Source organism: Mirounga leonina, unplaced genomic scaffold (genome assembly GCF_011800145.1).
Source record: "Mirounga leonina isolate KUSES-001 unplaced genomic scaffold, KU_Mleo_1.0 Mir_92, whole genome shotgun sequence".
NCBI lineage: Eukaryota > Metazoa > Chordata > Mammalia > Carnivora > Phocidae > Mirounga > Mirounga leonina.
The window spans coordinates 6692318-6705280 of record NW_023270852.1 but is presented as its reverse complement, the minus strand read 5'-3'; the positions used below and the strand labels follow the sequence as shown (position 1 = coordinate 6705280).

The 12963-nt window shown below is 46.0% G+C and overlaps 1 protein-coding gene across 6 annotated transcripts in view; it reads right to left on the bottom strand.

Annotated features, from left to right (window-relative positions):
- IRAG1 (inositol 1,4,5-triphosphate receptor associated 1) overlaps positions 1–12963 on the bottom strand; it is a 125649-nt gene that overhangs the window by 52062 nt on the left and 60624 nt on the right. For 3 of the 6 annotated variants that reach the window (XM_034995155.1, XM_034995153.1, XM_034995152.1), the window contains 8 exons: positions 10878–10978; positions 9711–9781; positions 7858–8031; positions 7198–7272; positions 6390–6442; positions 6149–6193; positions 4364–4981; positions 2490–2568 (listed from right to left, as the gene is read on the bottom strand). In XM_034995155.1, coding sequence (XP_034851046.1) covers positions 2490–2568; positions 4364–4981; positions 6149–6193; positions 6390–6442; positions 7198–7272; positions 7858–8031; positions 9711–9781; positions 10878–10978 — 1216 coding nt within the window. Of the gene's footprint in view, positions 1–2489; positions 2569–4363; positions 4982–6148; positions 6194–6389; positions 6443–7197; positions 7326–7857; positions 8032–9710; positions 9782–10877; positions 10979–12963 lie in introns of those variants that run through there. The other 3 variants (XM_034995154.1, XM_034995157.1, XM_034995156.1) reach the window with 3 other exon arrangements.

Below are 12963 nucleotides of genomic sequence, written 5' to 3'. Positions count from 1 at the left end.
AATAAATATAAATAGATCAAACTATAGACAAACTATTAGAAAATAGATTTGCTATCCCAATTAAGGAGAAATAATGTTTTTATAATGACTTAAATAATGGAAGCCTTCAAAAGAAAAGATAGGCAAAGATGATTATAAAAACTTTACAATTTCGGGCGCCTGGGTGGCTCAGTTGGTTAAGCGACTGCCTTCGGCTCAGGTCATGATCCTGGAGTCCCGGGATCGAGTCCCGCATCGGGCTCCCTGCTCGGCAGGGGGTCTGCTTCTCCCTCTGCCCTCTTCCCTCTCGTGCTCTCTGTCTCTCATTCTCTCTCTCTCAAATAAATAAATAAAATCTTAAAAAAAATACAATTTCTCTAAAAAAATAAATGGTACAGGGATTACTACAGTGACTAACTAGCACAATTGCTATAACTAGAGTGATTACTGCATCTCAGGTACTGGACTAAGCATTTGCTTTGTTAAAAAGCAAAAAATGATGGGATGAAAAAGTACTGAGAAAAATACAAATCCAACAAGAGGATATAACATTTGTAAATATTTACACACCCAACATAGGAGTACCTAAATATAAAACAAATATTAACAGACCTAAAGGGAGAAATTTTCAGCAATACAATAATTGTAAGGGACTTTAATACCCCCATTTTCATCAATGGATAGATTATCCAGACAGAAAATCAATAAGGAAACATTGGCCTTACATGACACATCAGACCAGATGGACCTAATAGACATATACAGAACATTCTACCCAAAAGCAATAGAATACATATTCTTCTCAAGTGCGCATGGAATATTCTCTAGGATAGATCATGTTAACAGGAACAAAACAAGTCTCTCAATAAATTTCAGAAGACTGAAATTACATCAAGCATCTTTTCCAAGTGTAATGGTATGAAACTAGAAATCAATTACAAGAGAAGAGTATAGTAAAGGTTAGTATCTATAGAGTTTACATATATTACCAACAAAAAATAAACCAACAAAAAACCCAAGGCCCATATGGACACTTGGGTAAAGAGATGAAAAGCTAATCTACCCACTAAGAAAAAAACAGTAATTAAATATTTAAAATGATTAAATCTGAACTTGCTTGCTAGCAAATCAGTTGAAGTAATATCAAAGTGTCATTTATTATCTAATTCTTACTATATTCTGGCCCATAAGGAGTGAAAGCAAAGCAAAGTCCAGTGCTGGTAGTTCTTAGGAGAAAGACTCAGTCTTCGCAGGTAGCAGTCTACATTGGAGGCAATTTGGTAAATGCAAATGTTTCTACACTTTGACCCAGTGAATCTCAAGCCTGAGAATTTGTTCAAGGGAATAACTTGAAGGAAGAAAGAAAACTATGAGTACAGAGTTGTTTAGAGCAGGGTGGTTAATCATGGCTAAAAGAACTGTAAACATCTGAAATACCCAGCAATCAATGCATGAATGCAAAGATACACCCATTAAATGATAAATAAAAGGATGTCAAAATATATGGAATCAGTTATGAAATAAGTTCAAAAAGTAGAAACAAGAAATTATAGCTACACAAATCAATTGTGAAAAACTTACAAATGCAGGTCAATACTGGAAAGAATAAAAATTGCATTTTTTCAGAATTTATGGGATTGTGGGGCAAATTTTAAGATAAATCTTTTCCTAGTGTTTTGAAGCTGCTTTAATAAGCACATTAAAAATTAAAAGTAGAAAGTATATCATTTTTTCCAAAAGATTTCCTCTAAAGAGGGTTAATTTTCTTTAATTAGTACTTTTAAAAAAAGTTGGAAATTTTACTTCTGGGAATCTTGTTAATGTTGAATAGGTACATGTTAGTTAACTATATTTCAGATCAGGGCTTCCAAAATAGTTGGTGGCATGTGGGCATGCCCATACAACAATCCTTAAGCAGAAGGCTTCTGTGCTAAGAGTGACTACAGGTAGCATGACCCATAGAAGAGGTGAGCCAGGAGATGGGGGGCAGGAGGGAGGCAGCAGATCCAAAGTCTTATTTTCTAAAGATGAGTCTGGCAGGGTGGGTGGGTGGGGACTTGCCGGGCCAGGGAGGAAAGGGCTGGGGTCTGGACTTTGTGGTGACAGCAGATTAGAAAGCAAGAGATGACTCTGATGTCTTGAAAAGAGGAACTGTTCTATTTGAGTGACTTCCTGGGTGTGAGAGGAAAAGGAAGTGTCAAAAGTTGAGGCCTGGGTCACCCTTCCAGGCCTCCTAGGTGCTAACAAGGCTCAGGGAGGGATGGCAGGTTCTGGAAGGGGGGCTGGTTGGAAGGAGACAAGTTTAGAGGTTCTCTGAGTGGGCAGGAAACATAATCGGATTCATTCATTTATCTGCAAATATTTACTGAGGGCCTCCTGTGTGTTTGGCCCACACTCGCCACTGGGACAAAGGCCCTGACAGAAGTCTAGTGTTGACATGTTCACCTTTTATCTGGTAAAAATGAATCCAGCCCTGGCCTGAGGAGAGCATCTGCCCCAACCCTACCTACCTTTTTCCTGCTCAGCAGCTTCACTAAGTTCTGGAAGCTTGAGCCCCACTAAGTTCTGATTTCTTATCAGGATGTGCTCCTTTTTAGGAAAAGAAGAAAACAACATTTCAGATGATAACATCAGGCGGAACTCTTCTCTTGTTCTGTTTATGGCTCTGTGACCACTCAGCCTTATGTGGGAGGTACTAGGGGCAGCCTCAAAGGTGGGTGGACAGTCATGACATAGTGACATATGAAGGGCACCTGGAAGACTGCTCCTCTCCCAGCCCATAAACATGCCTGAAACCCCACCATTAGCACCACATTTCTTGGGTTAAGAATTGTCCTTGGCATGGTCTGCCTTTTAAATAAGCCTGTGGGCCTCAGGGCAAATGAGCTCCAGCCACACTGTAGCTGAGAGCTATATGACAAACAGAAGCAGAGCCCAGGGCTCTGGGGATAGGGTGGTCACCTGGATGTGTATGGAGCTTCTGCTGGAAATGATTTTGTTGAGCTCATGACTGCGCTTCAAGCTCGCTAGAGCTTTCTGTCCTGTTGTTCAGGGCAGTGAATGCCCATTTCCAGGAGTTGTGACCTGTCCTACCCCCATTTCCTCAGTGGCTGGTTATGGCACCCCTTGAGTTGTTAAACTCTCCAGACAAATGAGGCCTGAGAGTTGCTGCCCCACTATACTGCCTGGGGCCTCAGTCAAAGCCCAGGAGAGATGGGGATGCTGACCACAGGTCAGTCAGCACCAGACCAGCACTTCCAACGTCTGACAGATCTCCTCGCCCCTTGTGACTTGTGCTTATGAGGGGATTTTCAGTCTCCTTCGTAGAAGGGGCCACTTGAGTGGTTTGCCCCCTGGGTAAGGAAGGAAAGGAAGGGGCCAGCAGAGGGTGCTCATGGCTCAAATGGAAATAATTGGCCAGGGCCCTTTACCTGTTTCCTTAGCAGCTCCCTGGAGCCTCCAATTCAGAGAATCATGGAAAGTTTCTGAATAGGAATGAAGGTTTCTGAATAGGACACATTGCAATGTGTCCCTGCTAGCACAGAAACCTCCTCACTTGTGCTTGACTGCTATCAGGTACCTCTTTTCCTTCCCCATGTCACACGCATTCTGTAGGGGAGCCAGGGGAGCTTGTCCAGTTTTAGCTGTGAGGGTGCCAGGTCCCTCCCCATGGAGTCCCTGTAGCCTGGGTTGGCCCTATGGGGAAATGGGACTGGATAACGATTCCTTGTCCTGTTAATCTCTTCTCACCCTCACACCCTATCTCTGTCCCCTACATTGCTGGATACTCCCAATCACCCCCTGCATAGGGTGGCAGCCCCATGAGAGACTACTGTGCCTGGTTTGATGGCCAATGAAAATTGGGGACATCACAGACACTGGAAGAAATTCATCACAGAGGGAGCAGCCCCTCATGGCCGTCATTATACTTGAGGATGGATTTGGGGCCCTTTGTTAACAGGCATCAGGAAGGAAAGTTCCGGGGCCTGACAAAGGGAAAAGCCGTTCCATCCTTGGCATGACAAGGCACTCTATTAAGGGCTTCCTGTTTATGAGCTGCCAACTCTGGCTGGAGGGGAAAACATAGCCCAGTACTGAGGGCTCATGTGCCCGCCATACACCTGCCTTCCCCTTAAAATGTGGCTTTGTGTGGCTACTGTATCCCACACTGACCTCACCCTGGTAAGTGCGGTAAAATCACCTGAAACATATTTATGAAGAAGATGCTGCACAGTGGGCCTGATTTATCAGGGTGGGGAAGTTTAGGGACCCACAAGGCCCAAGTCCAGGCCACAGTTGCCCTGCTTAGCAGCTCAGCCCAGAGGTCTTCAGCCCAGGGGGACCTGAAGTGCACACCCTGCCCAGCTGGCCCCCAGGAACCTACCTCACGGAGCTTCGACAGTTTTTGCATCCGTACTGGCTGCACTTGTATCTGAAAGTCTTTGAGTCCGGGTGCCTTGGCCAACTTGTTGCCTGCTTTGCCCGAAAAACGCTTCTCTTCCTCTGCCAGAGGCAGCTTAGCAAGCACTTTCTGCAGCCGGGGGCCAGGTTCTTCAGGACCACTGTCCCAGGAGACCCCCCGCTGTAGGGGCGGCCGGGAAGCAGGGGGCCGCAACTCAGCTTTGGAGCCAAATTTTGACCCTGTCGGCTCTCCAGCTGTACCTTTTCCCTGGGGGCCCAGGGGAGCCACCCCTCCAGAGCCCTGGGCTGGACCTCTAGGCAGAGGGTTGCCTTCCCTGGCTGTCTTCAGAAGTGCCTTTCCCAGCTCATTTTCAGCAGGGCCAGGCTGAGGGCTATTCAGGGCCATTTTCCCACCACTGCCTACGCCAGAAGCTGGGCCTTTGGGTGTGGCCTCAGGGCACTGGAGGGGATCGCAGTTTTCCTTTTGTTCAATTGCAATCTCTTTGGACTTCTCAATTGTGGGAGAACGAGGAGTCAGCCTGCCCTGAGACAATTTCCTCTGGTCATTCTGCTTCCGGTCAGCTAGCCCTTTGGAGACATTCTGAAAGAGACAAGGTGGAACTGGGACTCTGGAAGCAGGCTGGAGAGGAAAGAGGTGGGGCCACTTCCACTGTGGGGCCTCTGTCCCCACAGACCCTGCTAAGGTGCCTGTGTGTATGTGTGTGCACTGAGTGAAAGGGGAGGGCTTCTCAGTCAAGTCTGAATCAGTAAAGGGGGTCTGCAAACAAGTCTGAGGTCTATAAAACAGACAGGACAAGGGGACCTGTCATTCACAATCTTCCAAGAACTTCCCAAGGGCTGGGAGCTGTGGAGGACAGTGGAATAGAGGACAGCTTGGGGGCAGTCACAAATTTTGGCCTTGACTCAGTTGCCCCAGTTTCTAGTCTTGACTCTTCCTGGCAAGGCCCTTAACTCTTAGGGACTCAGATTTCTCATCAGGTTTGTGAACCCTCTGAAATTATTGCAAATGTATATGTGTGTTTAAATGTGCAAATTGTATGTATTTTTCTGGGGAAAGAATCTGTAGCTTTCAACAGTTTCTTAGAGAATTCCATGATCCAAAAGAGGTTAAGGATCTTTGGATCAGGTGATTCTTACAAAGGTGATATCTTACTACGCAGACGTTCTAAGATTCTGCACTCTTACTTCATTTCCCAAGGGAAACCCGCTTTGTGAGGAGTATTTGTATGGCTGTCTTATGTAAGTGGTGAAAATCTCCCAGAGGACTCTATCCTAGCCACACTTCTAGATGAGATTGTATTTCATGCTGCCCTCGACATCACCTTGAGCACTTTGCTCTGAGCAGGGGTGGGGCCCTTCTAGTGCTCATCAGCACTAGATTTTCCAGGCTGCCCCCAAGAAGAATCCCAATCAGGAACTGGAACTTTGCTGTAATTTTTACTAGAGTGACAAAAGCAGCAGCCTTGCCTGTTGCCAGGCCCAGCAGTCCCCCTGGTCTATGGCTAGTGGCCTGAGTGAAGGTGCAGGGTTATAGGGTTATAGTGAAAGTGACCTCCACTGAATACTGCCTCCTTACCCCCTCCACTTTAGACTTCCAGTCATGATAGAACAGAGGAACCTTCTAGCTTCCCCAGCCTTGACCCTCCACTCACATACACCAACTTGCAGGCTCCCAAGGCTAACCTAGACTTTTGGAACAGTGTCTCCCACACCCACATCATCCAAATTGGGCAGAGCTCACACTCACAGGCTCGCCAAGGTGAGGTGAAGAGACTTCGGCCTCATCCCCCTTCTGTTGGAGAAAGTGAACACAAGTCAGACAGCAATGTGAAGAGACCATATCTCCTCTTGAAATACCCTCAAAGTGGTATAGATGCTTTCCCCTCCCAGCCACCGTCATCTCAATAGGTCGTGGAGAACCTCTTAGGGGTTAAGGGGTAAGAGGAGAGACCAGTTGGCATAGAAACCCCAATCAGGACCCCTGTTACCTGTGGTGGTGCTCCAGACAAAGGGGACTGTGGGCCACTGCATGCATCCAAACCTGGAATGGTCCAGACACTGGTGAGTGATGTCCAGCACCCCAGACCATCAGCTGTCCCTTTAGCAAAAACACATCTACCTCCCCAGAATGCCCTCCCTTGGTTCGCTCAGGTGCGGTGGCCAGTAACACCTGACATGTTGAATACCTTCCACATGTCAGGTTCTATGGTGAGCCCTCATTTAATCAACACTGAAACCACATGAGGAAACTGAGGCAGAGGGAAGTCAAGGTCACACAGCCAGGAAGTATCAGTGCTGGGAACTGAACCCAGGCTGCCTGAGCTTGCCCCACAGCTCTGACAAGGGCAGGCTGTTCTCCCTGGCACCATACCCCTTTCCAAGCTGGTTTGAGGTGTGGCCCTGTACACAGTGTAATGAAAGGGAAGAAACCAAAAAGAAAAGAGTGGCTCAATTAGAGGGCCTTCTAAATAAGCTCTGGGGTGGCCTCTCTGTGAGTCCTCTCTTAGCAGAGAAAGCACCAGTTGTAGCCCCTTTCCCACAACCTTGCCTCTGTCCTCACCTACCTAGACTCATCCTGGGCTAGGCCTGTCTCCCCACACTAGCTCAACAGAAAGTACATCCACCTCCTCAGAGGCAGCCCCACCAGGCCTAGCTGGGATGCCAAACAAGGGTCCTGACTAGAAAGCCTGCGAGATGGGATGCATCCTGGGCATCCTGGTGGGGCCAGGGGTCAGACTCAGCTGCCACCCAAAGAGATAAGCCCAGACAGGAAATGCCAGGGGCATTGGACCTCACCGGGCGTGGAGACAGTAAGCGAGTTGCTTTGAGAGGATGTTGGAGAAGCTCCGGGGCTGAGGTTTGAGGAAACAGCTGTGGAGACAGACACAAACTGGCCAGCATTCATGAAGGTTTACGACTTCAGCCTAACAAAGATATCCTTTCAGGTATTTCTGACCCCTGGGAACTGGGACTGCTTCGTCAGGTCAGGGGCTGATTCTGGACTGCCATATAAGGCTCCTACCACAGGAGGACTCCATCCATGCAGGGTGGTCCAGGAACCTGTGCACATGGGTATCACACAGGGATTTCTCTCTATGTAGGATTCAGGGAGGGGGAACCCATGTTAAATTCATGGGTATCATAAAGGCTGACATTTCTTGGTGAAACAGAAAGACACAATAGTCCCAAAAAAGGAAAAGCAGAGTTTTCTGGGCTAGAGTTGCATCAGTATTTTAAGAGCTTCTGAAATAGCTCTTTCAGCTATTTCAGCTAAGATGCCCTGTCTTTACAAGATCCTCTCCACAAGTATCAGTCCCCTTGGTGCCTACAGGCCTGGGGGCAGGCAAGTCAAAGGCCACCCCTTGGAAGCAGGGCTCCCGCTACAACTGGGTCCTGGCCCTCCCTATCCCCTACCCCACCTTGGAGGGGCTCAGGGCAGCCACCTGTACATCCTACCTGACGGGGAGTCTCCGGGGCCGCTCCTGGACTTCCTCCCACGGCGGGTCAGGAATCGTTCACTCACCGACTTGGCTTCTTCCAGCAGCGCCAGGTTTTTCTTCTTGTCCTCTTCTGAGATGCTGATATCCGGCAGCTGGTCATTGACCAGGTCAATAACGTGCCCTGCAGGGTCTGCAGTGGGAGGGTGAACTCAAGGTGAGAACCACAGAATCCTTGGCCCCCCACACCTTAGCCCAGGGAAGCTGCCCAGAGTGGACTCAGCCAGCCAAACTTCAGCGCAATGCCAGGCCAGGGAGACAGATAGGGCTACCTCAGCAGGTTTGTAGCCTGTGGCTGTGGCAGGTCCTCTGTAACAAATAATCATGAAGCCACCTAGGTTCCCAGTACTGTCCTAAAGTCTGCCATTAGGGAAGGCCATCAGGAGCTCCACCTCCATGCTATCTTTCCCTAGTGTGTTCTTCTTTCAGGTCTCTATGTGTTCAACAAGCTAGGGAGCTTAAGATGTGTGGATAAAGAGCACTCCAAAGATCATGACCACCTTCCCTCCCTTCTTTCCTCTACTCACACTATCTACCTCCACTCTTCTCCAAAACTGCCTCTTCTCCAGCAGCGCTTCTATGGGTAAATGACACCACTTTCCCCAGCTGCTCAGAAACGTGGGAGTCACTCCACACTCCTTCCTCGGTCTCTTCACATCCTACCAACTGGTTATCAAGTCCTGATCATAATTTACCTCAGAAATATCTCTGGAACTTGTGTCTCCTCTCCATTCTTGTTCCTTAGATCTTACCTGCACAGTTACAACAGCTGCTTCATAGGCCTCTACCTTCACGCTATCCGCTTCCTCCCATCTTCCACTGCCTATCAGAGTCAACTTCCTAAGAGCCATATCTGACCTTGCACTTCTCCTGCCTCACATCATCAGGATTCCACATGAAAGGAAGTTTGAGAGATGGGATGAGCCAATTGCTAATGACCCAACTTGAGCACCTGGATTCAGCACTCCTTGAAACCAAAAGCTCTGGCTTTTATTTTCATGTATGTTTGTTTTTTTGGGTAAGATAGTTTGAGTTATGTTCCATCATTTGAAAGAGTCCTGACTAATACACACAGCAGAGCATTCAGTTGCTCTGTTATGGTTCCTGCTCCCCCACCATGTTGTTTCTTCCACCCAGAATGCTTTTTCTTCCTTTTGTCTATCTGTCAACTCCCTAAGGCACAACTCAAATACTCTCTCTTCTGGAATATCTATCCAGCCTTCCCCCTCCCCAGATAGAATTGGTCTCCTTCTTGCCTCAGTTTTCCTAACACTTCTTTAAAGGGCCTTATAATATGGTGTCTTGATTATATCTGTTCATTTCTCAGTCTCTTCATAGACTATGAGCAACATGGAGGCAGAGACCAAGTCTATATCATATCTGTATTCCAATGGTCCAGAACAGACCCTGAGAAATCATTTGGATAATGAGCTAGTGACTGGGGCAGAGATGCTTGCATTCAAACACATAGCTACCTGGATGTGGGCCTTTCTAGCAGGAGGTAGAGGGCTCTGCCCCCTGTGCCCCAGAATTGAGCCTCACCCTGCTGTTCTGTCTCTTTGACTTCATCTTTCTCTTCACCCTCTGGCCTTGTCTTTTTACCAAAATAAATTAAAATTAGATATCATACTTCTTCTGGGCTCAAACACAGAGGGACAGCCTGACTTTGCCTTCTTGGGCTCGTAGGTATAGACCTGCCTGAGAATTAGGAGAGGGGAAGGGGCTGAGCTGCCAGATCTTCTTGCTCAAACATACTTTCAGCTGGACCCCTATCTCTGGTTGCAGAAATAAGATAATTGGACTAGCCCTTACCCACAGAAGTCAGCGAAGCAGTAGAAACCTTCAAGTGTCGGTGAGAAAGCCTCCTGTGGGGACTGTGAGCTCTGAAAGACAGTACAGAGTCATCTTGTTAAGAAAATTTGTCCACAGCTTGTAAATAGGCAGATACCTGTATATTCTTTCAAAGTCATCCTAGAGCATCATCTTACGAGCTTGTCTAAGCTTTAGAACTTGTTAGAAATGCAAATTCTCAGGTTCCACCCCAGACTAAATGGATCAGAAACTCTGGGAGGTGGGGCCCAGCCATCTGTAATTGAACATGTCCCCCTAGGTGATTCTGACACTTGCTAAAGTTTTTGAAAAACTGCCCTAAGGAAATGTAACTTTGGCTATTTATTTTTATTAGGGCCCAGACTCTGAGTGAACATCTAACTGTAGAAAACTCATAAAATATGAATAATTGTCTGGTAGAGATGTAGATGATTTCTGTTGGGGAAGAAAGATAAAAAACAAGGTTTCATTGTCCTCTGGAACATTAACCTATTTTATATCAAACTTAGTAATCTTATTCCAGTATTCTTTTCCTCCCCACTGATTATATATATATTTCCATTTCTTGTATCCTCTTTTGAACTGACTTTGTCATTGGGATGGTTTCCTCATCAATGAGTTAAATAAATCTTTGACACATGCTCACTATATTTTTGTATGAGAATGATCTTTGTAGCTTTTTGAAAATTATACTTAGTCTTACTCAAGCAAGACCAATGCATATGCTTGTGCTGTGTCAAACTGAGGCAGTGACATCCCTGAGTACGTGAGCCAGTGTCCTTCCCAAGGGGTCATCTTCCCCACAGGACCCACTTTGACCAGAGGGAGCATTCTCCAGTCAAAGACTCTTATCTCTCAGGTCTGTTTGCAAATATCTGGGCAGTTATTATGGGAAACTACCCTGCTATGATTTGTGCTTAAAGACTAGCAAAGTACAAAGAACCAAATCCAGGAAAAGAAAAATAATTTGGGGGGGAAAGATAATGGACAAGTCCCAAGCTCTTGCTCTCATTTGGAAAAACTGCTTGATTCTATTTCATCAATAAAATGATCAAGAAAGAAGATTTATAAAAAGTATATATAGCTATCTAATCCTCATGTGCTAGGAAATATTGTTCTTCACAGCACAAAGATTAGGCAAAGACGTACCTGTTGACCAGGTTTTTGTCAGTTTCTCCTTCCGGTGAACTGGCATCCCCAGTCAGGATGATGGTAGGTGGACTGCAGGATATTCCTGCGGTGTAAGGGCCCTGGTAGTTCAGAATAAAACACAGATGGAGTTAGGCTTAGGATGGTGGAAGCTTCCAGGAGCTGGAGCATTTACTCCAGTATTATGACACTCAAAACCATCTTGATAAGGGTTGAATACAGTTTATTTGGATTATTCAGGGGAAAAAAAGGAAAGAAAGAATGAAAAAAGGCAGTTTCTCCTTCATTCCCCAGCAGACATTCACTGAGCTTAACATGGCCTACTTTTCATAAGCTAAGATTCTGGAAACTCTAAGCCATCCCTGGTTAGTCCTCACTAACAATCTTGAAAAAGAATGGTACAGAGGCCTCAGGCTGCAGCCAGCCAGGTTGGGGAAGGAGGAAGACCAGGAGAACAGGTGGTGGCTCCCACACATTGGGTGGGTATACAGTGAGATCCCACATTGGGTAATTGTGACATTTCGATAAAGCTGGTATGTTCAATGGGTCATGGAATATGCAGTTTAATTGTGTAACCTTGAAAAATGTTTATCTGAATAAATACACATTTCTGAAATTAGAACAAAAGTTATTAGCCAGTCCTTAGATTTTTGAGGTATTTCAAAACCACTAAACAAACAAAACTACTAATAACAAACATGAGTCATTTCATTCTAGGTTAGTAAGGTTGTAGTTAAATCGGTGTACTATTACACTGTGATGGCCATGTGAATGGTAAAACCATATCTGGTCTGTAATAAATATTGATTGAGTGAGTGAAAGAATAAAATGAAAGCAATATAGGATATACAATAAGGTCCATAAAGATGCACATCAGCCTGCATTTCCCCACACCTCAGTGTACTGGGGATAAAAATAGGACTAGGTAACAGTAATACACAGTCTCTCCAGTTCTTTGCCACCTACTGTTGTAGTATGTCCATCTAAGAATTGTTCCCACGTATGTCTGGGAATCTCTCTAGGGGTTTTCTCATATGTCCCCTCATCATTTTCCTTCTCTTCTTCCCTGCCCATCCTTACTGGTGTGTGTTGTCAGGGCTCTCTGTGAACACCCTACTGTCCCTGCCAGGGCCTGTCTCCCAGCACTCTCAAGCATGTCACACCAGCTCCCACTATTGGAGTGCCTTCCTGGAGCTTCAGAGCAGTAGGTCCCCATTGCCACTTTCCCTGGGGGCTGTGTCTTTCTGGAGCCTCTGGGCAATAAGTGTTCTCACTTCTACTGGCCCTGCTGAAGCCATTGCCTGGGGGCTGCCCTTGCAGATCTAGGGCTGAGCTGTGTTCTTGAGCACTTTGTGTGCAGGTATTGACTCCTTGCAAGGTGGGGAAGAGGATCTCTCTCCTTTTCACATTATTACTTGTTAAGTGGGTTCCATACAGTGCTATCTAGGCTTCTTAAATCCCACAATTTTTAGTGAAACCAACTCTTCCTGTTTTCATTTGTATCTCCTCCCTCCCTTGGCCTCAATCATAAGGCCGGGTAAGCTGGAGAAGTGTCTCTGAGTCCCACCAGGGAATGCCAGATCCCTGTGTTCCAGGACCTCTTCAACTGGAGGGAGGTGCAGGGATTGGAGGAGGAGGAAGCACTCAGAATCCCTGGACACATGGTAAGAAAGTTGGGACAGGGATTTTGGCTGGATAGGAAGCAGTAGGAAGCAGCATTGCCTCCTGTAAGAATCATACAGACCTATGCTCAGATTTCTGCTCATTATCCACTAGCTATGTGTCCTTGAGCAAGTTATTTAACCTCTCTGTGCCCCATGATCATAAAAATCCAACTCACAAGGTTGATGTGAAGATTAAAAATAATATCGAGAAAGTACCTAGCACATGACTGGTGTTTTCAATAAATAGTTATATTACTGTCAGATTACTTTTCTCTCTCATTCAACAAAGACACTTTAGTTATCCATCATGTGTCAGGAGCAGCTTAAAAAACAAAGACCCTCAAGACCTCACAGATCCCTTGCTTAAGGGATATAGAGAAGTAATGAATAGTTACAATAAATTTAAGCTGGTAAGAAATGGA